Raw genomic sequence first — 27592 nt, 5'->3', positions numbered from 1 at the left:
ACGCGACAAAAAGTTGAAACATAATAGCTGCTCTGGGGTTCTTGCGCGAGGGTGTGTGTGTGTGTGTGTGTGTGAATCCACAAAGAGAGGGCCTCCCTTTTAGCATGCACACACACACTGAAACTCCCTCTGTGGTGTGCAAAGGTAATAGCTGTTAGGTGACTCAGCAAATGAGCAGTGGTTTTGGAACTTTTAAGACTTCTAAGAAAAGCCACTCTCTTAGTTTGGCTCTGAGAGTGTGTTTGTGTGCGATTGAGGCTTGGTGACTTCACCTCCAGTCAGGTATGCATTGCTAAATCCCCACCCCCACCCTCCCCTCCAACAAGTATGACATCCCATTGGCACCACACTTCCCTAAAGGTACAATAAATAATCAAGACAGCTCCCAAGGCAGTTCCAAAGCACAGTCACACACCTGCAGACACACACTCCCCCCACCCCACTTTCTCTCAATACAGCACCCTACTGTATGCATGCTCACACATTTCCTCCATCTCCTCCTCCTCCTCTCTCCCGCCATTAAAACGCCTCACATGGGAACGCCGAACTCCCAGAGTTCTTATTCGGGCCTGGCCATAAATTATCTATTCCCCTCTAGTTTTGCTGAGACTCTCCAGTCAAACCCTGTTGGACTTTTTAGCCTTCAATTATTAAAGGAGTCAAAGTGTAAAAATAACAGGCCAGTGTTTAATGGAGACATTTTCCAGTTGAGATAAATGGTGTTGGTCCTGGGGGCGCCAGCATGTGGCCGTTTGGGGCAGGCAGGACTTGTTTTGCTGATGTTTTGTTTTATGTTTCTTCTTCTCTGCCGCTCAATATGATACAGAGGGATTTTTTGATGGACTTGCTAAAGTACAACAGGCTCTTCTTTCCTTTGCTGAGGCAGTGGGAAAATACTCCAGTGACAGCATTGTTCAGGTTTCTCTCCTCTCTCCTCCAGCACTTGACTTTACTCTGATTTGAGGAAGAGAGGCAGAGAGAGAGAGAGAGAGAGAGGGAAGAGAGGAGGGGTGGTGGTGGTGGTGGTGGAGGAGTGGTGATTGAGCGCAAAGGGGGCAGGACTTTTTCTCTCCGGGTCCTATTAAGAGCAAACTTTGTGTTTTTGTTCTCCAAGTTCAGCTCAGTGCTCTGCAGCCTGCGCACAGTCCCTCTCTGCGGCTTTTTTCTTTTCCATTTTTTCCCCTCTTTCTCCTCAATGGTTTTGTTTTCTCGCCTGTTGGTTACTACTGTGTGTTTTTGCATGGGGGGTTTAGACACCGGGAGGATGCGCTTTTTGGAGGAACAAATACTCAAAGTTGTCTCCTCGGCCGCTCCGGGCTTGTTTTAGTGGATACATTGATGCTTTTCGGGTTGGAATGAACAATGGTGCGGCTCCTTGGTGCTCTGGCCGGGGGCATGCTCTGGTTTCGGCTACTGTTGCTGTGCGTCGTGGAGTTGGAGCTGGGAGCCGGGCTTTCTACTTTCCAGGGTTTCTATCTTCCACCTGCGAACGGGTCGCTCCTCACACCTGCCCGGAGGACGGATGGAGTCGTGCGGACAGTTGACCGGATTTACCACGGAGGAGGGAAGGTGGGCTACCTGGTGTACCTGGACGGGAGCCGGTTTCAGCTGGACATGGAGCGGGACGAGTCGGTGCTGTCGCATCACTTTAGCCCCCAGTATGTGCTCGCTATGATGGGGGACAGTCATGCGCCTTTGCAGCGGGAGTGCGTGTACCGCGGGACCGTGGACTCCAACCCGGAGTCCCTGGCCGTCTTCAACCTCTGCGGCGGGGGTCTCGAGGGCTTCTTCGCCGTGAACCACGCGCGCTACACCATCACGCCTATCATCAGGGCGAAGGGACACGAGCATGACGTGCGCGCCCTGCAGGACAAGGACGCGGAGAGCGCGCTCCACGTGTTCACGCGCGAGAGCTTCAGCTTCGAGGCCATGCGCGATGGGCGCGAGAGCTGCGGGACGCGCGACGGGCGCAGGGGACGCAGGGATGCGGCGGGGAAACGCCGGCGCAGAGGTCGAGGGAAGGGGAAACGGGACAGAGAGGGGCTCGCGGTGGAAAGCGCCGACGACCACGGCGCGCGCGGGCGGAGGTGGTGGAGCCGGCTCGCCGAAGTGGCCGCTCCGGAGCCCGGCGCGCGGCGCAAGAGGTCGGTCTCTCGCGCCAGGCACGTGGAGCTGCTCCTGGTCGCCGACGACACCATGACAAAGAAATACGGCAAGGACTTGAACCACTACCTGCTCACACTGGCCTCCATCGCCTCCAAGCTGTACGGGCACGCCAGCATCGAGAACCCTATCCGGCTGTCGGTGGTGAAAGTGACCGTGGTCGGCGAGAAGGAGAAGGGGCTGGAGGTGTCCAAGAACGCGGCGGCGACGCTCAAGAGCTTCTGCAAGTGGCAGAACCAGCAGAACCCGCTCGACGACGACCACCAGCACCACCACGACGCCGCCATCCTCTTCACCAGGCAGGTAAACAAAACTCCCCTCCCCGCACCTCCACCACCTGTCCGTGCCGACTCCGCCCGCCTTCCGTCCCACAGAGCGGAGGGGAGGCGGCTCAGAGCCTCGGTGTGATGCCAAGGCAGCGGAGTGACGCCACGGTTTGTTTTGATGGTGCACGCGGTGGCAGCTGCTCGACTGTAAGCTGTTGGCAGGTTGAGCCTTGGGTGGCTTAATGCGAATAGCCTATAAAACACACTCTGTAATGAAAATAACTGACACACGTCACCTTTTAATATTTTATACATGTAATAGCCTAATTGCGTGTTATTTTTTCCAGGAGCAGGTAGGTAAGCGACACATAAAGCGCTAATTCTGGCTGACTGTGCATCACTCCCCATTTGAATCACAGTCAATCAGAGGTGAAGACTTCACAGCCTGCTCCCCACATGTCTCTGCGTATATCCACTCCTTTACTGTTTGTTTTCTTTCTCCTCCTCTTTCTCGCTCCACAGTCTTTTTTTTTTTTTTTTTGTTGAATCTCGCGTGCCATAAAAACTGTATTTCCTGCGCCTGGTGTTTTTCTAGGCAGTCCCTTCTGTCGAGGCGAGGCGCGTGCACGCACATTCTTCCCAGGGTAGGAGGTTTGAAATCAGCTGCTGGGTGCATTGCAGAAATAACCCTCAAACTCCCCTGAAACTCTGGTTAATTAGATAGTCATCCCAGCCTCTCTCTCTCTCTCTCTCTCTCTCTCTCTCTCTCTCCTCTCTCTCCCCAGTCTGCACATTTTTTCCCAGTTACTTCTCCGGCGTCTGTCAGCTGGGGCTGGGAGCTGTCAGAAAAACAAACACATCCACCCTGCGAGAAGCCGTACGTTTACCGAGACCACACTCATATATCCCTTCTTTCAGCCCCCCCCCGGTCTTCCTCCCCACCTGGTCCAAAAGCCGCAGGGGCAGCAGCAGATCTCCGTGCATTTTTCACCTCTCAGGGTGTGGCTTTACAGTGGTTAGCTCCACTTGACGTGTCAGATCCACTTCGCCTTGGATTGTGGTGCATTCAAGTCATGCAAGGTCTTGTCATGGCTTGGGGGGGGGGCAACTTGGCACCTTCGCACATTGGCAGGGCAGCTTGGTAGTGCATACCTGAGGCTGGCAAAGTGGCACAGTTTTAGCGTGCCAACCACCTTGTGGCTTCTTACTAACCTTGTTGCTGCTACACCTGCACAGGCGAGACTGGAAGAAAAAAAGAAAGTGCCATCATCGGTCAGGTTTGGCAAGGGCGGGCATGGAAACAGTCATCCGGATGCCTCTAAAAGGCCTCGGGACAGGAGGGCAGAGGCAACACAGACAGGAAGCTCTAATGAAACATGACAGCCAGTGTACTGTGGATTTTCTCTCGTCTCCATGGGATTTGATCCTTTTAAAAAACACATGACCACCCTGGATCCACCATCACAAACAGCCAATACGAGCCTCATATTGACCTTAACAGTATATCAGCCAGCACTTCATTTTTGTCTCACCTGTCGCAGCACTTGCATTATTCATAAACCTGTCTCCTGACCTTCATTCACACACATCTCACCTTCACTACTGAACCTGGAGGTCATGCTGTAGATTTAACCTGTCACCACCACCACCATCTACTGTGACCTGTGTAACACAGTACAGACGTCTGACTGGGTGCATGATCCCTATCTGTTGCATTTCTTTACAGCAAATGAGCTAAATTTGAGTCAGCGTGCAGAATAAGCACATAGCTAATGCGTGACTTGAGTTTAGGGTCGCGACCTTAATACTGTAGAGCCAAGACAAGCAGCCACCGCCTTACTTGAACTTTGACCTCTGAGCTCTTCAGCAGTTTAAAGGCCATTATCAGGATTCTGGGGGTTTCAGCTGAGTGCTTAAATTGCTGTTACTTTACCTTGTCGGTCACACACACACACATTCTTGAAAAGGAGGAATTTGTATCCACTCCTACGGCAGCCAAAGTGCCACAAAGGAAAAAATGTGGATTGTGGAGATGCTGACATTTTGAAAAATGCTCATTTGGCCCCATTCTTCATGAGAACCACACTTTCATTGAGCCATTAATCATTTTGCCAGAAAAGATCCCCCATACAATGTCAGGACCTGCGTAAAATTCGTCATTCTACAAACAGGATAGAGCCATTAATGTTTCCACTGACAGAACGCCAGTGAGGAAATAACTTTATTTGGCTCAGGTACCTCTTGCTGGTGAAAAAGAAAAGACGTGTGATATATGAGGCATGGCAATGTGTTAACTATTTCCCCAGGACTTTCTCGGGAAAATAACTTTGGCTCTGGCCCCAGTGGAGACTTAACAAAGACAGACTGACTTGGATGTGCTGTAGAGTCAGGTCAGGTGTGTAGTAGGAGAAGGTCTGCCTGGTATTTCATTGTACCGACTGTCAGAGGTAACCAAATAGTGGTATAAGTCCTCTTTCCTCTGTGTGTTTGGAGCAGCTGTGGAGTAAATCCTGATTATTGTAGTCTGCTGAACTAGAACTGAAGCTCATTGAAGACTTAGTGACTATGAAGTCAGACCACATTGGGGAGGGGGCGGCACGGGGGCACGGGGTTGGAGGGAACTCATCTCTTTGTGGTCGGGTCCAATTACTCCAACACCCTGTACCCGCAGTGAACTGACCCGTGTGGCAGTGTCACCCGGTTCCACACATACCAGGACCAGAACAAAACAACAGGCACATTGAGGGGGACTCTTCTGACTGTGTATCTGCGTATATGGGAACATTAAATCTTATGCATGGCTGTGTTCACTTGTTGTGAGCTGGGGACTGTGGACAAAGCCCTACTGTAAGGTGGCCAGAGAGTCTGCAGAGCTGTGGAGATACTGACAAACATGTGTTCATGCTGCCATTTGAATTTTTTTTTTTTTCCTTTAAAATATTTGGATAGACATTGCTCGCAGGAACTTGTAATGCAAATAATACAGAAGTGAAGACCTCTTCAACCCAGGCTGATGTAAGGTCACTTTCACTTTACTCCAGTCAAATGTGAAGTATAGCTTTTAATAAGACTTAAAGGTGCTATATGTAACATAGCTAACATTAGCATTACCAGTCTAGAAGAAGTGTGACATGTTCAGCATCAAACGTCATTCCTTCACTAGTCAAGAGCTGTATCCAGTGGTGGAAAGCAACAGCAAAGTTTTTCTTCTGTTTCTATCACTTCTTTTCTTCTGCTAGAGTTAGCACTTTAAACGTTAACTAGCCCCCACCCGTCCTGCTTTGTAATACCACTTTGTGATAGTGAATCACTGTAGCGTCCAGTCTGCCCTCACTCCGACATGAGAGGAGCCCAGAGGGCGTATTCTAAGCTCTTGTCTTGTTGGCTTTGTAGCAATAACAAAAACGTACATATAGCACCTTTATTTATTTTTTACATTTTTCATCCATGTTTTTAGCTGGCTGTCATATCCAACGCACATAAAAAATGAGGTAGGACAAGTTCCATTTGTTGATGAAGACTGCAACATGTTGAGAGCTCAGAAAAAGTAACAGTAAGAAGATCTTGAGCTGAAAGTATTTTGTCACATGCACTGATCCCAGTGTCGGAGAAGAACTACCATGCTCCAGTTTAGTGCTACAAAAATCAATGCCAAATACAGGCAAAATCACATGATGTTAAAAGCAATAGATTTTTTCCCACACTGTCATGTCCAAACAAAAACTTCAACAACAAATCTTGTTAGTTTTTACTTTCAACTTGCTTGGAATTATTAGTTTTAGCACGAAACTGTAAAATCACTCTGAGTGGGCACTTATGTAATGATGATGGATGTAAAATACACACTGATGTAGACACAGCATGTACCTATACACAGTCTGTTTCCTCTACACGTGTTTTACACATAGTTACATCATTCACCCTCCTACAGTATGTGTATAGTTTGGACTCCTCCCTGTCCTGAGCACTTGTCATCCTCCTCTCCTCTCCTCTTCTCTCCTCTCTTCTCCTCTGTCTGTACATTAAAGTGTACATTTCCCAGCCCTCACCCCTGTCACAGCTACTCCCTCTATTTGTTTTAACTGTTCTTGATATTTCACACATGCTATTCCTCGTCTGCCATATGTTGACAACCTGCAAACAGCTCTCGAATCCCAAACCCTCGACCCCAGGCCCCCGGGTCTGTCGATATACACAGCGGGCCAGAGAGTCCAGACTGCCCCGTGACCACACATGAGCCCCGCCCTCTTCACACTGTGATGCATCAGTGGCTTTAAGCTGCACTCCAGTTTGCAATCATGGTCTGAAGTTTCCTTTGAGTGCTGACCTGAGGCTGGTTCATGTTTCCATGCAATGAAAAATGACACCATTCAGTCCAACTTGTCATACTTTTATTTTATTAGTGGATGATTTCATTTCTCCTTTAGAAATGTGTTACTTGGCCATCACTTAATCAGAAGTCAGGCTCGTTTGATTCAGATGTCACATCCATCTTGCTGTTGCTAGGTCTGAGTGTTGCCTTCAACACCATTGTTTTGAGGACATTACTGGTCTCAAGGGGACAGCGCTTTCCTGATTCCACTTATGCAGTATCTTAGTGACGTAACACAAAGTGTTTTATCCTTTTTTTAAACACGCTGTTCCACAGGGATCAGTCCTGGGACCACTTTTGTTCTGCGTTTACATGCTGCCACACATCCTCAAAACATACAGCATAAATGATCATTACTGTGCTGACTGAATTGTTGCTTATCAGTCCAGTTAGGGCAGAATAGAACAGTTTTAAAGGGAGTTTTAATTTATCTTGATGGAACATGTGGAAGGACTTTCTTGAAGTTACAAACCTACAGAAAATGAACACCTGACTCTGCAGTCCTCCTCTGTTCTACAGTCTTTTTTATCATTTTATCGTTTGGCCTACTTTCACCAACAGGCAGCTATTTTCAGCAAAAAGCTCAGTGTGCCCTGCCTCAAAAAAAAAAACAGTTTATGTAAAACAGCAAGCTGAAAGACGCTAAAATGCAATTAGTTTGTTATGATTCGTTGTTGTTGCTGTTAATATAAATACTGATTGTAGGGGCTTTAAGTACAGTACAGTTATTGGATAAATTACTAAGTTGTTTTTCACAGTGTGTCTCATTCAGATGACATATCAAACTGCTAAAGCAGCAATGCAGTGTCTGTTACTTAATGGTCATGGTCTGACGTCTCACATCATTTGACAACCTGTCCATCACTGTTAGACAGCTGGGTTTTGTTCCATTTGATTAGCAGCTTTGTTGAAATTAGCCTGCAGTGTGTTTTCATCACACAGACAGAGTTAAACTCACACTGCTAGAGGAATGTTAGTGTGTACATGTGTGTGGTGTGTGTGTGTGTATGTGTGTGTGTGTGTGTGTCTGGGTCTGGCTGGCTGTTTGCTTAACACTCGCCTTGGCTTAGGTTGCAAGTGGTCTTGTAACACACACATGCACACATACGCTCGGCTCTGATCGTCTCCTGACCTTCACGACCAGCTTGCCACCTGTTCTCCTGTTATTTCTGCCAATATTTCTGTAACTCCTTGTTCTCTCAGCTCTTCTCTTTAATTTCCGCCCCCCACCCCCACCAGTCCTTTCCCCCTCAGTGGCTGTTTCCTCAATTTCTTTTTTCTTTACTTTGGCCTTTGGATGAAAACAGAGAGGAAAGAAGTAAACAATACGCAGATAGGGATGTGATTTTTGGGGTCATTTCAGGTATTTTTCACACGTAACTATTTAATTGGGGGAGATTCCCATTTTTCTCCTTTTTACCCACGTGCGTCCTGTTACTCTGTGCTGTACAGACGAAAGCTGAGTATACAAGACAGAGCGAAACAAAAGCTGTTCTCATACTAGAGCCTGGGAGGGGATGAATGAATAAATAAATGCAGTGGAGGGAGGTGTAAAGTGTTGAAGTGAAAGAGTGTGGGAAATGGGGAAAGAGAAACAGAGCAAATATGAAGGTAAACTTCTCTATACGTTCTCACTGTGTGATTCAAAACAAACAGGCTTTCTTTTATAGTTTTCATGCTTGTCTGCACCCAGAAAAGTAAAGAGAAACTTAAGCATAGTTTGGCTCTCAGCAGCCATTCATGCAGTCAGACTCGGCCTTTGTGTGCTTCTCATGTATCCGACAGTCAATTGGCAAAAGCAGGCACACTCCTCCTGTACTCTGTGTGTGTGCATGTGAGTGTCCAGTTAAATCCTGTATATGATTTATATAATCTCTGTATGTGCGTGTGTTTTCTCATTCAGTCTTATAGTTAAGTGCATCTGAGTGTACTTGCATGTGTGTGTGTGTGTGTGAGGTGGTCCCACCCAGTCAGTCATGTGTGTGAGCGTGGAACACAAGGCAGTTTGTTCCAGACCGATCGGCCCGGAACGGGTAAACACCCTCCCCAGTGCGCCTCACACACATGACCCAGCAGGCCTGTCAGCACCACTTAACATGACGATTCATCCTCTCCACAGGGACGTGTGTGTGTTTGCGTGTTGTGTTTTCCCTTTTTTTGGACGCTCTCATGTGCACATGCACGGTTGTTTGTCTTCGTACAGCTGTGCGCGTCTGTGCATCGATTACACATGTACATCATATTGCATTGTGAGCGCGCGTTCACATGCGCACGGGCCCGTGTGCAGGCGTGTGTACACTGGTATGATTAACTGATTGATCTGTTCACTCAGCGGGGGCCAGGCTGTGCGCCCCGAGGCCTCATCTGCATGGACATGTGTGGGAATCAAAACAAAGATCAATACTATGCACTCTGGCACTCTGTCAGACAGACAGAGAGATGGTTGAGGCACAGGAAGGAAGTGGGTATTAAAAGCATTGGAAGAAAAGTTAAAGGGACACTACGCCAGTTTAACATATCAAAATCAGTAGTCATGGGGAGTACTGCTCAGCCTTTGAAACAGTTGTGTAACGTCTTCTGTGGACTTGGTGTGGAGTTTGAAAGACATGGGCAGGGAGGCTCTAAAGAAAGATGCTACCAAGGTGCATTATGGGACAGTGTTTTTTAAACTTTTTGGCTATACAGCATCACTTTCATCTTTTTTAAGTGTCTTTCACAAACCTTCCAACTTTATGAAATTGCAATAGTACATTGCTGGAGGTGAAAGAGGGTGGTTACTAAATTACTGTATCAGTGTGTGAAATTCAACCACCAAGTTTTACTATCACTACATGGCCAACGTTAGCATTAACAGCTGTTTACTTGTCTCCAGTGGTGGGAAGCAACACTAATGTTAACGCTTGTTTTGCTTCTATTTCTATCACTTCTACTGAAGCCGGCATGCAAACATCTAGCCCCAGCCTACCCTTTCTCATTATACTACTTTGACAATATTGAGTAAGTGCAGTGTCCAGTAGCCTTCAGTCCAGCATGAGAGGATGAAGAAGAAGCTTTCCTCACAGGGTGTATTCTAACCTCTTGTCCTGTAAACGCAGCAATGAACAAGGGGCAATGCCTGAGGCGAGAGAGACAGAGATTTGGGATCAGGTCCTGGGATGGAGGGCGAAGTCATTTCTTTCAAGAAAACTGCTGAAATCAATCTTTTCTTAACTGGTTTTCTCCGCTTTTTTTCTGGATGAATTTAAACTCACATTGTTTCCTTTGTCCAGGACCTCTGTGGCCACCACTCCTGTGACACCCTGGGCATGGCCGACGTGGGCACCATCTGCTCCCCGGAGAGAAGCTGCGCCGTCATCGAGGACGACGGGCTTCACGCTGCGTTTACTGTCGCGCATGAGATAGGTAGGCATGGATACTCCGTCTCCAACATGTAAACAGTGGGGCAGACTAGCCAGGGCAAGCACTTTCACACCTGTCAGCACATCTCTCTCGCTGATTAATATCAGGCCAGTATGTCTGATGTCATACACCTGATACCTGAGCGCTCAGTATGTTTTCTTTTCTCATTCTTGCAGCATTTGCAAACCTGAGACAAGTCCTGTCCTTTCAAGTGACTCCAACTCTGCACATTGTGTCACCATAACATTCCTGAAAATCTCCTTTCTCTCGCTCTCTCTGTGTGCACCAGGTCACCTGCTCGGTTTGTCCCACGACGACTCCAAGTTCTGCGAGGAGCGTTTCGGGGTGAACAGCGACAAGCGGCTCATGTCCTCCATCCTCACCTCCATCGACGCCTCCAAACCCTGGAGCCGCTGCACCTCGGCAACCATCACCGACTTCTTCGACGATGGCAACGGTGAGCGTGGGAGAAAAATACAGAGCAATAAAGACGTGGGGAAAAGAGAAAGTCCATGCCTGCGGTTTTGCAAACATCTGTTCTTTTAACAGTGAGAACTTTTCCCAGCCAGTAGAAGTTTTATTTTCTCTATCTACAAATGACCTCCATGCAAATTTGACTTTCGGTCACTTTCCTCCCGCACACATAACACTGAGAGCTGTTTACTACCAAACAAAGCTGTAATCTCTGTTAATAGAGTCATTTACAATCCTATTAACTTCTCAAAGAGTTTTGTTGCAGCCCAGACAAAGACAAATCACTGGCAAGAGATCAAGATGAGTCATTTTTTGCATTCCAGTTTTGTCAAGCAGTTTCATTCATGACCACCATAAAGCATTGTTGCTGACATTTTGCTCAGCAGTTCCATCGCTGTTGGCATAATTCATGTAGAAACAGCATTGTTTCAGGCTTGACATTATCTTCTGCTGCTCCAGAAGTTTTATGAGGTGATAAGTCATACAGGCCTGATTTGTTAATAGATTAAAATAGATTTTCATACACCAGTTTAAAATTCACTCCTGCTTCTTCTCTGCCACAGCCGAGTGTCTCCTCGATTCTCCTCGCCAGCCCCTCCTCGGCCCAGAGGAGCTCCCAGGTCAGAGCTACGACGCCGTCCGCCAGTGCCGCCTGGCCTTCGGCCCCGAGTACACAGTCTGCCCGGGCATGGACGTGTGCTCCCGGCTGTGGTGCGCCGTGATTCGTCAGGGACAGATGGTGTGCCTGACCAAAAAGCTGCCGGCCGTGGAGGGGACGCCCTGCGGGAAGGGACGCATCTGCCTGCAGGGAAAGTGCGTGGACAAGACACGGAAGAGACACTACTCGGTAAGAGGGATGTGAGGGAGAGTTGGGGAAGGACACAGAGACAGAAGGTGTTTGTCAAGAGAGACAAAAATGACTAAAATCAAAAATAGATTCCTTTTTATAGTTCAAAACCTGATATTTTAAGCATTCATTTCTTCAAATTTGTCTGTGGTAGACAAAGATTAAAAGGAATGGACTTAATATACAGTACACAGGGCAGCTGCTAAGAAAGAAAAAGATGAAGTAGAGGAGACAGAGACACTTGAAGGGAAAAATGTCACGGGTTCCTCCTTCATTGTGTGGTCTGCTTTATTTATGCCACTGCTGATCTGTGCTATTTGTTCTCTTGGCCTTACTTAAACAGATCTAAATTGAATTTGGCCTTAATGACTTAAAGCGCCAAATCTGTTCTTGGCAGCCTGTCGACACTGTGTGTGTGTGTGTGTGTGTGTGTGTGTGTGTGTGTGTGTGTGTGTGTGTGTGTGTGTGTGTGTCGGTGGAGGGAAAAGAGAGGGAAAGTCAAAAAGAATTGGAAAGAGGGAATGAATATTTTCTTTGTGTTTATTTGTCACATGACATTTGATGAGTCTGACTCGATCCTTGGCAGGCGAGTGCGTGGATCCGGCCCAAGTCCTGACTTGCTTCATTTTCGCTGCCATGTATGACGACCAGGTTACTGAGCAGCGTTAAACCCCCTCCATTTTAGACTTCACAATCTTTTAACCTCTAGATATTTCTTGCAGTATGATTGCAGATTAAGTAGCTTTTACTGTGGAAAGATGAAGTCCAAGAGCTATAAAGGCTGAGCTGTGGAACTAAATGAAAAAGCTGTTTCCAAAGAAGCTTTGCAGAGCCTCAGGATTATAAAATCAACTTTGTCTCATAAAATGTTAAACGCTACTTATTCATTCATTTTTAGAACGACTGGTTGGAAACACACAAAACTAAGTACGTTACCTTGAGAATTTCATTCAGGCTGTTCCTCAGGGGAAACATGTGAGCTGCAGTTTTAAACAGACTTTAGTTATTATCACATGAGGTTTGCCTCGTTTCTTTTCTCTCTGTTGCACTACATTCCACATTTTCCTTATCACAGATCTCTCTCCAAAGGGTTTTCCCTGTGACACGTGGCTTGGCCAGCTACCACTCTGACTCCCAACATGTCTGATAAGCGCTAATTGTCCTCTCTCATCTCCTTCTTTTTTCCCTCTTTCTCCTCCCTTCATCCCCCTCTACTCTCTGATCTCTCCTCTGCTGTCATTTCCCCCGACCCTCATCTCCTCTTTTATCTTCCCTCTCCTCTCCTCTTCTTTTCTTTCCACCCCGCTCCTCCCTCTCCCAGGCGTCCAACCACGGCAGCTGGAGTTCCTGGGGTCCGTGGGGTGCATGCTCCAGAACTTGCGGAGGCGGGGTGCAGTTCGCCCAGCGTCTGTGCAACAACCCGCCGCCGCGGAACAACGGGCGCTACTGCACCGGGAAGAGGGCCATCTATCGGTCCTGCAACGTCACACCATGTCCAGCATCAAGTGAGTGTGACAGCCTGAGAGTACATGCATAATTGGAATCATTCATCATAGCAATATTTCAAGCTGATGTTAATTTATTACAGGAAAGATATAATCCCTAATTTGAATGGAACTTTTCTCCAGATAAGACTTTCCGTCAGGAGCAGTGTGAGGTGCGCAACGGTCCCCAGACAGATCCTAAAGGGGTAAAGACCTTCGTTGAGTGGGTGCCTAAATACGCTGGAGTTCTCCCCAAAGATGTCTGCAAGTTGACCTGCAGAGCAAAAGGAACAGGATACTATGTGGTGTTCTCTCAGAGGGTGAGTTAGTTAAAAAAGAAAAGGGTGCAGTGTATTATTTATGAAAGAAAATGTGAAGACTCATGGTGATATTACGACTCGCTCCGTGTTCAGGTGGTGGACGGGACAGAGTGCCGTCCTTACAGCAGCTCGGTGTGTGTGAAGGGGAAGTGTGTACGGACAGGCTGCGATGGCATTATCGGCTCCAAGCTGCAGTTTGACAAGTGCGGCATATGTGGAGGTGACAGCACAGGATGTATACGTGTAGTGGGCAACTTCACAAAGAAGAGGTAAGAAAAAGAGACTTGAACTGCGCATTATACATCCTCACATTTGCATACATGCACATGAGGGGAGTCTCAGTTTAGTGATGATAAGTTTGCACATGTAGAATTTCGTCAGAGCAAAGTCAGCGACAGCAAACAGAATACTGTGCTGATCTGTCTTTTTATGTCTCTCTTGCCAAACAGTAAGGGTTACACTGATGTAGTGAAGATCCCTGCAGGCTCCACCCATATAAAGGTCCGTCAACACAAGGCTAAAGACCAGACCCGCTACACCGCCTACCTAGCCCTCCGACGGGGCAATGGCGATTACCTCCTAAATGGCAAGTTCATGATCTCCACCTCTGAGACAATCATCCCACTCAATGGTTCTGTGCTCAACTACAGTGGCTGGAGCCAAAGGGATGAATGGCTTCACAGCATGGGCCCCGGGGCTCTTCAAGAAGCCTTGGTGATCCAGATTCTAGCCACAGACGCCAAAAAGCCCCTGGATGTTCGTTACAGCTTCTTCATGCCCCGCCGGACAGCCCCGCAGCAGCCCTCAGCTCCGCTCATCCCTAACCCAAAGTCAACTCCTTTGAGCACTACGACGGTCTCAACCACAACAGGAACCACCACCAGCAGTACCACCACTACAACCTCCTCTGCTCCCCTTATCCTGATCCCAGGGCCACCTACAGCTCCAGCTCCCTCAACCCCAAGCCCAGGGCCCCAGTGGGTAACAGGTTCCTGGATGACCTGCTCCAGGACATGTGACACTGGCTGGCAGAGCCGGACAGTGCAGTGTAAGGACCAGGACGGGAAACTGTCCAAAGGATGTGTGCTGAGCGCTCGCCCCTCCGCCTTCAAACACTGTCTGGTGAAGAAATGTTGAGGAGGCAGGAGAGTAAAAATGATTTGTTAGACCAGAAACAATGCATAGGAAGACGTTGTAAACTGTACTTCTGATAAAGGTCTTAAGTGCTGGATGTAGGACCAATGAATGGACCAATGAATTTAAGAAATAGAACCTTAAACAGGACTGTGAATGTTGGCAGAAGGCGCCTGGACCAGTCATACAGAGACTCAACGACATATTGACATGGATGTACCTGACTATAAGCCAGAGGAATGTCCTGGAGTCAGTGAAAGTCAGATAGTGACAAGTATTGCCCTGGCATAGCTAAGAACTTGAGTTGCATGTCATTTCCACATGGACAAAAACCAATTGTCTTTACATCGGTCTCCAAACCCTGGAGGCTTAGTGTGTGTCGCCCTGTAATGGCATGCATGTCGTGTCTTTTTTATGCTATTTCATGTGTTCTAATCACTGTGGGTATTTGAAAGTCATACCCCTTTGTCTTTTGTCATGAGTGTGTCCGAGACAAGAGCCCCAACGACGGGAAGCACTCGTTCTTCACCCTGCCATCATTTCTGCCGGTGTGGTAGCCCTGATTCATGACTGCAATTCTATATATTAGGGTCGTGAATTTTGGCGTTCTGTAATGTTGACATTTTAGTGACTGAGCAACACACAAAATTTGTCACAGGAAGAATGTTGAAAATGCGTATGATGGTTCTGGATCAGGGCTACCCACACGTCCCAAATGAAAGCGTTCTGTGTCTTTATTTGATCTGTCCCGCTCAAAACTGGGAAGCAGTTTCCAAAAGAAAGTTTAAACATATGAATACATTTTCCAACCGAGCATGCATGGGAGGGTGATTATACGACCAAGAATGAATGGGTTAACCCAGACATTTGGTTAATGGATAATGCATTGCACCCAAACAGCACAATACCATAATACAAAGCTGGGACGCTGATCAGTCGTATCAAGATCCAGTCATTCTTCTACTTCTCTGTGCTCATGTCCTTGAGAAGCTGCTCCTCTCTCTGGGAGAGTGGTTACCCCAGAGACAGACGTGTTGATTGTTCTGAATTCAATACACCTGTACAGTGAAAAACGGCAGCGTGGCGTGATGGGATAGAAAGGGAGAGTACGGTGGTCAACAGAGGACAAACCTTGCAGCAGTTAAATCGACAAAGGGGCAAAGTAACCATGACACTCCTTAACATTTATGGAGGGTAATGATGAATCAGATTTGGGGCAATGCTTGATTTTTATGTGTGTGTTGTGTGTGTGTGTTGTGTGTGTGTGTGTGTGTGTGTGTGTGTGTGTGTGTGTGTGTGTGTGTGTGTGTGTTTGAGTGCATGTTATGTGCTAGCACATTCATGCTCCCAGGCCTGTGTTTAAAGCACATACAGTATGTACCGTGAACATGTGTTCTGCTCTCTACTGCGTCTTGAAGCTTCTTCACTCTCAGTTCCACTTGTATCAATCATTATGCTGGTGCTGGGAGGTTTACGGCCCTCTTTTTTTGTTTTGTTTTATTTTTGTTTGGGTTTTTTGTGGCGGTCAATATCTGTTTGTTTGTCTGTTTATCCGTTAAGGAAACAATGCTAATATGACAATGTGTGCCCTGGATACTCGCAATGACAGCAAGAGAGATACTAATGTCATTACTGTCCTTTTGCAATTCAACTCCTCCATTTTTTCTCTTTTTATCTCTCATTCTTTACTCATACATCCTGTATTTGCAAATTATTATTTTAACATCTCCCCAAGCCAGATGGGTGGTGGCTTTCCATGTAGCACCTACACTCTAACAGACGACTAGAAATGAATTTGGGCTGTTCAGAGCTCTGAAAACTTTCTTTGACAGCTCTAAAATTTGCAAATTGCAAAAATTGAACAGAATTTCTAAGTGATGTTACTGTCAATTTAAAGAAATGGTTTGACATTTTGAGAAAGGTGCAGCGTTGCTGAAAGTTAGATGAGGAGATTATTGCCACACTTGTGTCTGGTCTTTCAATATGAAGAGCCAGGAGACAGTTAGTTTAGTTTAGCATAGAGAGAGGAAGCAGAAGGAATCACTTAGCCAATGATTTAAACCATACCTACCAGCACCTCTAAAGTTAACCAATCAAAACATTGTATCTTGCTTGTTTAATCCATACTAAAAACAAACAAACAAAAATTAACCTGTCTCCAGTCTTAATGCTATGCTAAGCTAACAGGCTGCGGGTGTTACCTTCATACTGAACAAACATATATGAGTGAGTGAAAAAAAAGTCAAACTACTCCTTTTAGCAAAAAACAAAACAATATACTATATACAACTAGGTGTACTGTGAGAACATAAGCTTTTTTGTAACTTGGGTGAACTGAGCCTTTCAAATTCTGCACCCAACCGAACAGCATCATCCATTTTTAGATAGAGTGTAGATAATATACATGTACCGCTGCATAATATCTTAAAATGTACTTAATAATTGGATCATTTCCTCAGTTCTCATGGATGGTAATTAAGCCCTAGCATTACAAAGAAATGTTGATTCCACCTAATGGACTTAAAAATACCTTCCTGTAATTGTGTTGAACTTTCTGGAAACCTTCATACTTTCCTGTGTGGCAAACCTCACCCATCTGGCACCTGAGCAGGAGAAAACAAACCATGAAAAACATTTTCAGATACTACATGACCCGGGTCGACATACCACTCACAAAATGTTCTTTCTCTCTCTCTCTTCTCGCCTCACACATTCAGATTTATTTACACAATGTAGACATTTTTGTACATGAATAGATCTTTCATATATGTGTTAGTATTCAACCATATTTACACAGACATTTACACATACAGACACACACCATTGAATCAATCCATCAGTTGCACAGATTTTGAGTATTTCAGACACCCACACACACACTCCACACATACACACAAATATACACAATTTACTCTGACTCTTCCAGTGGGGAAACCCCTCTCGCTGAACGACAGAAACACAGCACTGAACTTGTAATTTATTGTTTGTACAACTGGTATGTGTGAATAAAAAAACAATGAGATGAGTTTTATTTATTATACTAATTTTGTATCAAAATACTATTTAACTTAGGAATATGACTGTGCAGAATCATTCCTTTGTAAGAATATAGTGTTTCTTTTCTAGTCATCCACATGAATATATGTACATAAAATCTATATATTTAAATATCTTGGTGTCTGTCTCATTCATGTCATTATTGCATTAAAACATTGACATTTCCATTTGTTTTCGCAATTTCAAACCACTTAATTTGAAGCAGGAGTAGCTTCAGTTTTAAACTATTTGAATTCCAAATAAAACTGCTATCAGGCATATAAAATGGACACATTGTGTAGTAGTAGACTGACTGACGCTCAGATACAGTATCATCAAGCACACATGGCAAAGTCAATACTGACAGGGCAAGATGGGATTAACTTTATCAGGCCCTGTGTAAATAAGATACATTCAGAAGCAGCAGCAGAAGAGAAAACAGGAAACAAGAATCAGTAAATAATAGGTGTTTTTGTCATTTTACAGTAACAAATCTTGTTGGGTCGATTATAGAAAAGCAGCATTTCACCATCTGATCATATGATTTGTTGTCAGACAATTGTACTTGAGTAAAAAGTACCTTCTTTCCCTCTTAAATGTAATGATGTGGGTGTTTAAAGTGTCGTTTTAAAATAAATACTCAAGTAAAATTACCTAAGAACTGTGCTCTGGTATAGTTCTAGAGTAAATGTGGGTTCAAACTCCTCTGTTGGGGTTTCCAACTTTCCTACACCCAAATATCACCTGGTTAACCAGTCACTTATTCCCCCATACATTACATTACTGTACCATGGCTGCCTCCCTGTGGCCAGTGTCTTCTTTTCAATACAAACGTATACATCCAAATGTGATTCAAATGCGCCACCTATCGGCTGAATCTGTATCTGGTCCATCAAGCGCTGGAAAATCTCTGCATAGCTCTGGGGATTTTCCTAAACACATGTCTACCATCTGCTGGGAAATGATGAAATTACAACTGTTTACTTTTATGACCTGTTGCTCTTAAGGTGGACTTCCATAATCTGCCACTTAGAGGAGTGATTAATAATGTTTGTCTCAGTGAGTCAAGAGTAGGAAATTATGCCAATAAGGCCTGTGGGATCCCTCTAATGTTTTACATGTGCTTGATTTAAAAAGAATTAATCAATAATACAACAACAATGTTCATTGTTTTTATATTATATTTTGCCCATTTTATTATTATTTATAGAGATTTGAGGCTTTGTTGTAATTTCAGGTCTGTATAATATGATGTTCTATAAAATATTGAAGGATTATTTTAGTTTTTTTCTTGACTTTTCTTGAACTATCTGTGCATTTAAAATGTTTTTTCTTTGCTGTTAATGGAGTTTCACTTATTTGTGATGTCCCTCGGTGCACTGTTGATAATAGGATCTCTGCTTTGCCAGTTATTTTTAATGAAACTCCAGCGTAAACTCTTCCTGCCTGTAGGAGAGGAGGAACAGTCCGGGCGGGCGGGGGTAGAAGCCGGAGGACAGGGGCCCTGCCCGCCTTGGTTTGAGCGCAGAGGCGGCCCGGTGGAAGGAGCCGCTCCACCTTAAGACCTCAGCGGCCCCACTCTGCTCCCTCTCCCCGGGGAGCGGGAGCTACGGAACCCGGCCACGGTGCACCACAGCCGGCTTGGCACGGAGGGAGGTGAGTACGGCTCCCAGAGCCCCGGCCAGCACGATATGGTTACCGTTCCCGATCCGCTGCCATCACCCTTCTCCAGTTGCACTGACACTACAACACTGCTCCACATCAGCCACTGCTGCCTGTCACACTAATTTGTGTTGGAATAGGCTGAAGTTTAATAATCGCATGTTGCTCAGTGAGTTAGAAAGTAGAGCACAGCATCAGAGCCAAAGTTGGAGGTTTGGTTTTTATTTGGGCCACTCATATAAATACACTAATGACACATGAAGCTGTTTGAGAAATGATCCACAGGCTATATGATAAATATTTATGGAATATGTTCAGTAATAATACTCAGGGGCTGTGAGTGTATGTGTACATCTTGTGACAAATAAGCAGAGTTTGAAGAAGAAAAAGTTTCTCTGCCCAGAGCTCTCTATTCTCCACAATGATTGATTATTATGGCAACGCTCCAGGTCGCTGGTGCGTTTTCGTTGCGCACGGGATTTGGCCCCTCTCAGATCAAAGGGCCCTCAGGAAAGGGGTGGTCCCGGGGCAGCGGCATATATAGGAGGGACCGGCTCTGTTCTGACTGCAAGGCAAGAGCAAGAGAACAGACTAGACGGGCCAGCAGAGCAAAATAAAAAAAAACCTGCCCCGAACTCAGAGATAGAGCTAAAAAAACTGAGACATCTGCTGAAGAGGGAGAGACCTGTTGGAATTTACTGCTGAGATCCAGTTTTTATTTTCATTTAATGAAAGGACTTTTTGCAACAAGTCAGACCTGCACATAACTTTAAATGAGTTTTGCACTGGATTTGATCCCTTTTTAGATTTTTATGCTTGTGGACAGTTTTGTGGAAGTTCAAAGACTTGGGGTTTGTAGCTTATAGTGGAAAACCCTTTAAAAGGATTTACTTGCTTCCTCGTAGAGACTTTATTATCAATTTCTCTTTCCACTTGTCGGATTTCAGAGTTATACGATGTGGTTTTTACACGTTTCCATTGGTTTCATTCTGTGCGTCAGCGCGGCGCACAGCGCTTGGGAGGAGAGCACCGTGGTGCCGGTCAGACTAGACCCGACGGCCCGGTCGGAGAGCGAAACCGAACCGTGGCGGACTCTCTCCGCAGAGGAGAAGGAGAAGGAGGCGGAGATGAGGGTGTACCGGTTGGACGTATTTGGCAGCGAGCTGGTGTTGCAGCTAGAGCCCGACCAGACCTTCTTGGCGCCGGGTTTTGTCTTCCACATCGTGGGCAGCCCCGAGTCCGAACCGACGCCGGAACCCAAGAGCGGAGCCGAGCCCGGTTGTTTTTTCTCGGGCACGGTGAACGGGGAGGAGGGCTCGGCCGCCGCGCTCAACCTGTGTCACGGGCTCAGGGGCGGATTCTACTTCCAGGGTGAAGAGTACTTCATTCAGCCCCTCAACTCCAGCGACTTCCTGGGCACCGACGAGGACGTCCACGCGATCCGCCGGAGAGGTCGGGCGGCTTTGGCTGAGGAAGGGAGCTCCAAGTGCGGGGTCAACGAGGACGAGGAGAGGGTGCCAAAGAATCTGGAGAAAGAGGCGAGGCACGGAGCCGCTAATGCAGACCAGACAGGTAAGGCTGCCGAAATACTGCGCACATTTTACACAGTTAGACGCTTTGCCTGATACCTTCAGCTGATATTCAGTGGCCAAGGAATCACTGAGAAAGTGTTTTATTCACTTTATAGAATGTATTCAGCTTATCTACAGCTGTTTACAAACAAGTAGATAACTTATCGCGTACACAAGTCAATGATCACAGTCAATATTAGGCCACACTGCTGTCAGCTGGAGTGTGCCAGGCTGCACAGCATGCGTAATGGACTCAGCTACCTTTTTGACAGCGCAGTCTACGCGCTGGGCTAGAGACGAATAAGGGAGGGGAGGAGAGGAGAGAGGGGGGCAAACTTCTCCAAGGGGAAAGAGGAGGAGGAGTGACGGAGGTAGGGGAGGGGAGCAGCAGGGGTTGGGGCCAGCCAGAGCCCGGCAGTGCTGAGACGTGTAAAACTCGCCTCCTGGTACTACTAGCACCGGCAGACATTTTTTTCTGCTCCAGAAAAAGGAGGATTTTCTCCATTCGCCCTTTCTCACCCGCATAATTTTTCCACCCAGAGAAGGTCATTTTAGGAATGTGGACCCCGAGGAGGAGGAGCTGCCGGTGGTGTGACGCTGAGTCACGGCAGCCAGGCTCCCCCAGGCACATCCGGAGCTCTCTTTGGAGCCTCTATCCCTCTGAAAAAACGAGCCTTTGTAGCTGCTATTTAGGACGCTGGCAGGGTTTTTGCAGTGTGCAGACTGTTCCAGACAAACTGAAACACTACCAACAAAAATAAGAAGTGTCTCCAAAGTTAAAGTGCTGTAAAATTAGGGCTGAAACCTGATATCAGATCACATGACCTGTGAACTCAGTTTGGTTTGACCTTTGTTTGTATCTCTCCCCTCAGCCCACCACAGGACCAGGCGTTTTGTTTCCACCCCTCGCTACCTTGAGATCATGCTGGTGGCTGACCAGTCCATGGCTGAGTTCCACGGTGCCGGTCTCAAACCCTACCTCCTGACAATCATGGCTGTGGCATCCCGCCTCTACCGCCACCCCAGCATCCACAACTCCATCAGCCTGGCAGTGGTGAAGCTGCTGGTGGTGTACGAGGAGGAGCGAGGCCCTCAGGTGTCGCCCAACGCCGCCATGACCCTCCGCAACTTCTGCCAGTGGCAGCGGCAGCACAACCCACCTAGTGACCGCCACCCTGAGCACTATGACACCGCTGTGCTCTTCACCAGAACTGTAAGTTGGTGTGGAAGAAGAGGAAATGATAGAATAGAGTAAGAAATTGCAGAAGTCAAGAGTGTTCAGACATTAATTTTGCTGTCTGTTTGCCTCACCAGGACCTGTGTGGTGCCCATTCTTGCGACACTCTGGGCATGGCTGATGTTGGCACCGTGTGTGACCCTGACAGAAGCTGCTCAATTATTGAGGATGATGGGCTTCAAGCAGCATTTACTGTGGCACATGAATTAGGTAAGTAGAGAAAGGTCAATGTTCCCATACTCCAGTTATTCTTAATTACACGACAGAGGTGCTCAAAGAACTGTTATTTCATCTCTGTCTTCCAGGCCACGTCTTCAACATGCCTCACGATGATGCCCAGCTGTGCTCCGGAGTCAATGGTGCCCACTGGGGCTCTCACATGATGGCCTCCACCCTGTCCAACCTGGACCAGCAGCAGCCTTGGTCCCCCTGCTCCGCGCTCATGGTCACCACCTTCCTGGACAACGGCCACGGCCAGTGCCTGCTGGACAAGCCGGTCAAACCTCAGCCCCTCCCCCAGCCCCTGCCTGGGGCTGTGTATGATGCCGACCATCAGTGCCGGCTGACCTTTGGCGACGACTCCCAGCACTGCCCAGACCTGAGCACCACGTGTGCTGCTCTGTGGTGCACTGTGACTACATCCAACGGTTTGCTGGTGTGCCAGACCAAGAACTTCCCCTGGGCTGATGGTACGCCATGTGGGCATGACAGCTACTGCCTGGCTGGACACTGTCTCACTAAGAGCCAAGCTGCTAAACACCAGGTACGAACCAGAACCAATGTAGTCCCACTTCATACACTTCACACACTTTGCCTGCTGTTGGACCATTGTTTAACTCTCAGTTGAGTCCAACCCAGTTTAAAATACTAATTGTATTGTCCCTGGTGTTTTCAGACTCCTGTCAATGGTGGTTGGGGTGTGTGGGGACCTTGGGGCGACTGCTCTCGGACCTGCGGTGGAGGGGTGCAGTATTCTTTCCGTTCCTGCGACAGCCCTTTGCCCAAGAACGGGGGCAAGTACTGTGAGGGCAAGAGGATCCAGTACCGCTCCTGTAACACTGAAGCCTGCCCTGATACCAATGGTAAGAAAACTGTTCCATATACTTTCTTGACTCTAGTTGTATTCCTTTTGCTTGACTCTAGAAGTCATGTTTTGATGTACCTTGCACATTGGTGTTAAAGTTAACATGCAGGTCACAGTGAACTAGTAGTAAATCTGATCTCTGCCTGTCTCTTTCTCAGGCCTGTCATTCCGTGAGGAACAGTGCCTGGCCCACAACGACATGTCAGCCCAAGTGTCGCTGGGTTCAGGAGAAGGTGTTGAGTGGGTGCCTAAGTATGCTGGAGTTTCACCCAAAGACCGCTGCAAGCTGGTGTGCCGGGCCAAGGGAACTGGATACTTCTTTGTCCTCAAATCTAAGGTGAGAGTTACTAGATACTATATTTTATAAATAAACAGTCTTTTATTTCTCTGTGGTAGAATGATGTTGCAAGATTCTCAGGGTCTTAGTTTAAAATCTCATAAAAGTCTGTTTACTTGTGCAGACCTACAAGTTTAAGGATCAGCTATTGTAATTTCTCTCAGCCCCAAGGCTACAGCCTTGCTGGGGAAAAGACTTTTACTTTTTTACCTTTTGACTCAGACTCTTATGTAACAGTTTTACTAGACATAATTCTAATGTTCAATTTGTGTCTCTCTGCTGCCCCCAGGTGGCTGATGGCACACCCTGCAGCCCAGACTCCACCTCAGTATGTGTTCAAGGCCAGTGCGTCAAGGCTGGATGTGATCGTGTCATCGGCTCTAACCGGCGCTTTGATAAGTGCGGTGTTTGTGGTGGAGATGGTTCTACCTGCAAGAAAGTGTCTGGCTCTCTGGAGCGTGCCAGGTAAACACCTAACAGCCTTTTTTGCTTTACAAAACCTGAAAGTCTTCTAATATTGAATGAAACCTCATTGCATGTATTCCAAAATTTGACCACCATCTGTCTCTGTTTCAGGCCTGGTTACCAGGATGTTGTAACTATCCCTGCTGGTGCCACCCACCTGGATGTTAAGCAACGTGCCCCGGGCAATGGTCGTCACGATAACAGCTACTTGGCAGTGCGTCGCCAGGATGGAACCTATTTGCTAAATGGCGATTACAAACTGATGACCATGGAGACAGACATCACCCTGCGAGGGGCACTGTTGCGCTACAGTGGCTCAGCCGCCACCCTGGAGCGCCTCCGGAGCTTTGCCCCACTCCCTGAGCCCCTCACCATCCAGGTGCTGTCTGTAGGGGAAGCCCCAAGGCCTCGGGTCAAGTACAGCTACTTCGCCCCAAGACCCAACAATGCTGCTTCACCCAGCAACAGCGGAGGGCGCCGCCAGTCCATCAACGCCATCCGAGAGGTGGGCGGAGCCGAATGGACCTTGAGGGAGTGGGGGCCTTGCTCCCAGACCTGTGGGGGAGGTATGCAGCAGAGAGAGGTGGTGTGTCTGGACCCCCATGGTCGTCCCTCCAGAGATTGTCCAGAGGAGCTGCGCCCCTTAGCCTCACGGTCCTGCGCCTCCCAGGCCTGCCCCTCCTGGCTTCTCGGAGAGTGGTCTGTATGTTCCAAGACCTGTGGCCGAGGCTTCCGCAAACGCCAACTGCGCTGTATCGGCCACGACGGGCGCACGCTCACCCACGACAGCTGTGACCCCAAAGACCGGCCGCGACCCCTGCTCGAACTGTGCAATCAGGGTGCCTGTTAAGGACTGCTACTCAAATCTAACCTCCTGTCATCCACCCAGCTTTCAGAAAGAAATCAGATAAAAACTCTGATCTTCACTGCCTCCTTTTTCCTGCAAAACAATCTTAAGAGGCCAATGAATGTTTACATCCAGAGCAAGAGTGCTGCAGGTTTTCATGGACTCCAGGTAGTCTAACAGTCCCACATGTCAATGGGTCCACGATGACTGTGACTGTAGCTGGCAGTTTTTACCCATTCCCTCCATCCATTTTGGGACCGCAGTGGCACTGCCACCTAATTGCAGCAACAAAGACTGATTATGGCTTGCTTCCTGTCTGTTCTCAGCACAGCAGTGGCACATTTAGCCTCCCATTAAGGAGAAGAAAGCATGGACATTCCGATTCCCTTAAAAAAAAAAAAAAAAAAAAAAAAAAGCATGCTGCTTACCGTGCCAATGTCATGCTTGTGTGTGTGTGTGTTTGTTGTGAGACTGTGTGTGTGTCAAATTTTTAATGCATGTATTTGGTGTTTGTCCAAGCTGGGCTGGACAGACACATAAGGGTTGGGGTGGGGAAGGTTATTGCAGAGTATATAAAGAAACAAATGAACGAGAATATCTCATATTCTACTTGCTCACCCCATCAGGTATGGAAAATAAAATAGCTCATAGTCATAGTGTTTATGTTCAAATTTGCCAGTCTACGTTTATTTATCACAAACCTGTAGCACTTCAGCTTTGTTTTTGCCAGTGGCACATTGTAACACCCAGTTGTCTCTAAATGCCTCAGTACACCGTACTTTGTCCTTTAGCCATATGTTGCCCTCATCTACACAACCTTCAATGAGGGAACTCTTTAAAGACCAAAGAAGAGTGTGTGAGTGTGTGTGTGTGTGTGTGTGAGCGTGAGGAATGTGTGAGTGTGTGGAGACCTAAAGAGGGACTTGTCTCCTGCTACTACTTCATAAGTAAGTCTCTCCTGCCTTCTGCGAAGGCACTTTGGTTTTTTTTTCTATCAAGTTTTGTTTCTCTTTTGTACAGAATATCCAAACATTATTTATTTTTGTACAGCCTGTTAAATATAATCTTGGCTTTTTTAATATTATTTTTTATTTGTTATTGAGATCACAGAAGGAAGTAGAATATATAGAGTATTTATACAGTGTTATATATATATGGTCCTAGGTTCATGAATAAAGTATCACATTGACTTGTGCAGCTATTGTCTCCAGAGTGGTTTGTCTTTTTGAACTCGGGACCTGCACTAATCATCAACGCTTTGACTAAATGCATTCCATAGCCCATGACCCTGACTTTAACCATCACAGTCACACATTTAACCCCAACCCTTACCCTCACCCCAACCTAACTCTACCTCTAATCCTAAAACAACGTCTTAGCCTCCAATCAGTCCTTTGAAGTAGTGAGAACTAGCCAAAATGTCCTATCAGCGCAGAAATGTCCTCGCTACGATTGTTTAAACTGAAGTTAGTCGTCACAAATATAGCATTACAAGCCCATACACACACACACTCACACACACACACACACACATACAATATATGAGGGATTCTGGTGAAGTTTTTCAGGGGGCACTGTGTGACAGTCTCTTAACACTTAATATAATTTTGGAATTAAAACATTTTTGTAATTCAGGTTTGATCCACTAGATGGGAGTGTTTCAGCCTATTAGCCAATTTGGGTGGCCAATTACTGCACAGTCTCTAAACACTGTTGGAAAGAGCCAGATTACACTGCTAGAGTGCAACAATGACTTTAACCTTTTTGCACGCCCTTGGGGTCTGGGGCTACGGGGTAGCTTCCAGTGTTTTTAACATTTAAAAGATAGTTTTCTGATGTATATGTGTATTTAGAGTTGTGGGTTGGAAAAGAAAGGTGCATTATAAGGGGGAAAAGTATAAAAATATACACTGAATGACCACAATTCTTTCTTTGTTCACTAGTGAGTCACTGTCAAGGTTGGACTGATAACACTTTTATTCCCAATTGGCATTAACTCCACTTCATACAACTATATGAAAAAACAGAACAAAATGTGAGCTCTGTATTAGCTGAATGCATTTACGTCATGCCAAATCAACCAGTCTATTGAACAACTGCCCTACTTCCGCCTCTAAAATTGCTCTAATCAAAGATAGACTGACGCACTTTTTAAATTCGACAAACAAGCGGCCATTTTAAGCAGAGCTATAGCTGTCTTTAGAAAACTGTACAAGTCATACAAATGATGATTATATCCCTGCCTAGCTGTCTTCTCTTTGATTTTGTAGTTTTGTTTTAAATTCTCTGCAGCCAGGCATCTGAACCCTGAACTTTCTGGACTCCAGCTGGGACCAAAGTACCTTACTAAAAAACTGGAGCCCGCGCAGCACTTCCTGTTGAGCCCTAAGGAAGATGATCTCCTGCCTTGTCGGCTCCCATGCAACACAAAGGAAATCATTATCCTCTAATTATAGGTGGTTAAGAAGAAAATTGGCCATCTCTGTAATCTAGCGTAATAGCATAATGTGCCATCAGACTCTGTAAGTCTAAACAAGTGTTGCAGGCAAGCATGTATACTTCATGTTTTGTTTTTTGTTTTTCTTCTGATATTATGAATCACAAGGAAAAACACAAAACTGGGGAGGAAAATGTCAACGTTAATATGTCCGCCTGTAATGAAACGTGCGCCTGCTTTTTTACCTGCTTGTTTTTTCATGACTTGGCGTCACATCATTTCAGCTTTACATCTGGAAGGCATTATGAATCACTGCTGCTCAATGTGGGTGGCATTTCTGAGAGCTAAATTATCTTCATCCTTTTGCCACCCTTGGTCACCCGCAAAAGTTTGTTTAAATTATGGCAAATTTGATCCAGTTTTTTAACTTCAAAAGAAACAGCATTCATATTCAAAC

The 27592-nt window shown here is 46.4% G+C and overlaps 2 protein-coding genes across 2 annotated transcripts; both read left to right on the top strand.

Moving 5' to 3' along the window:
* The first annotated feature begins 1047 nt into the window (after positions 1 to 1047).
* LOC108872970 (A disintegrin and metalloproteinase with thrombospondin motifs 5) lies at positions 1048 to 17627 on the top strand. The gene is made up of 8 exons (XM_018660932.2): positions 1048 to 2466; positions 10071 to 10203; positions 10490 to 10657; positions 11238 to 11521; positions 12843 to 13026; positions 13150 to 13325; positions 13419 to 13594; positions 13775 to 17627. The coding sequence occupies exons 1-8, from the start codon at positions 1363 to 1365 to the stop codon at positions 14460 to 14462; spliced, it is 2913 nt and encodes a 970-aa protein (XP_018516448.1). The 5' UTR covers positions 1048 to 1362; the 3' UTR covers positions 14463 to 17627.
* A 2092-nt stretch (positions 17628 to 19719) lies between these two features.
* On the top strand, positions 19720 to 25895 carry adamts1 (ADAM metallopeptidase with thrombospondin type 1 motif, 1). Its single transcript, XM_018660937.2, has 8 exons — positions 19720 to 20729; positions 21601 to 21941; positions 22043 to 22175; positions 22271 to 22728; positions 22861 to 23047; positions 23208 to 23386; positions 23676 to 23851; positions 23963 to 25895. Exons 1-8 carry the CDS (start codon positions 20114 to 20116, stop codon positions 24699 to 24701), a joined length of 2829 nt encoding a protein of 942 aa, XP_018516453.1. The 5' UTR covers positions 19720 to 20113; the 3' UTR covers positions 24702 to 25895.
* The last annotated feature ends 1697 nt before the right edge of the window (positions 25896 to 27592 follow it).

This window comes from Lates calcarifer, linkage group LG7_2 (assembly GCF_001640805.2).
Source record: "Lates calcarifer isolate ASB-BC8 linkage group LG7_2, TLL_Latcal_v3, whole genome shotgun sequence".
NCBI classification, from domain to species: domain Eukaryota; kingdom Metazoa; phylum Chordata; class Actinopteri; family Centropomidae; genus Lates; species Lates calcarifer.
This window is presented reverse-complemented; position numbering and strand designations above follow the sequence as displayed.

Bases quoted from the DNA above. Each gene is read 5' to 3' on its own strand.
- adamts1 (XM_018660937.2), top strand. From the start codon at position 20,114: ATGTGGTTTTTACACGTTTCCATTGGTTTCATTCTGTGCGTCAGCGCG. The intron at 23,387-23,675 runs GTGAGAGTTACT...TGCTGCCCCCAG, and splicing joins TCTTTGTCCTCAAATCTAAG to GTGGCTGATGGCACACCCTG. The intron at 23,852-23,962 runs GTAAACACCTAA...TCTCTGTTTCAG, and splicing joins GGCTCTCTGGAGCGTGCCAG to GCCTGGTTACCAGGATGTTG.
- LOC108872970 (XM_018660932.2), top strand. From the start codon at position 1,363: ATGGTGCGGCTCCTTGGTGCTCTGGCCGGGGGCATGCTCTGGTTTCGG. The intron at 10,204-10,489 runs GTAGGCATGGAT...TGTGTGCACCAG, and splicing joins TACTGTCGCGCATGAGATAG to GTCACCTGCTCGGTTTGTCC. The intron at 13,326-13,418 runs GTGAGTTAGTTA...CTCCGTGTTCAG, and splicing joins ATGTGGTGTTCTCTCAGAGG to GTGGTGGACGGGACAGAGTG.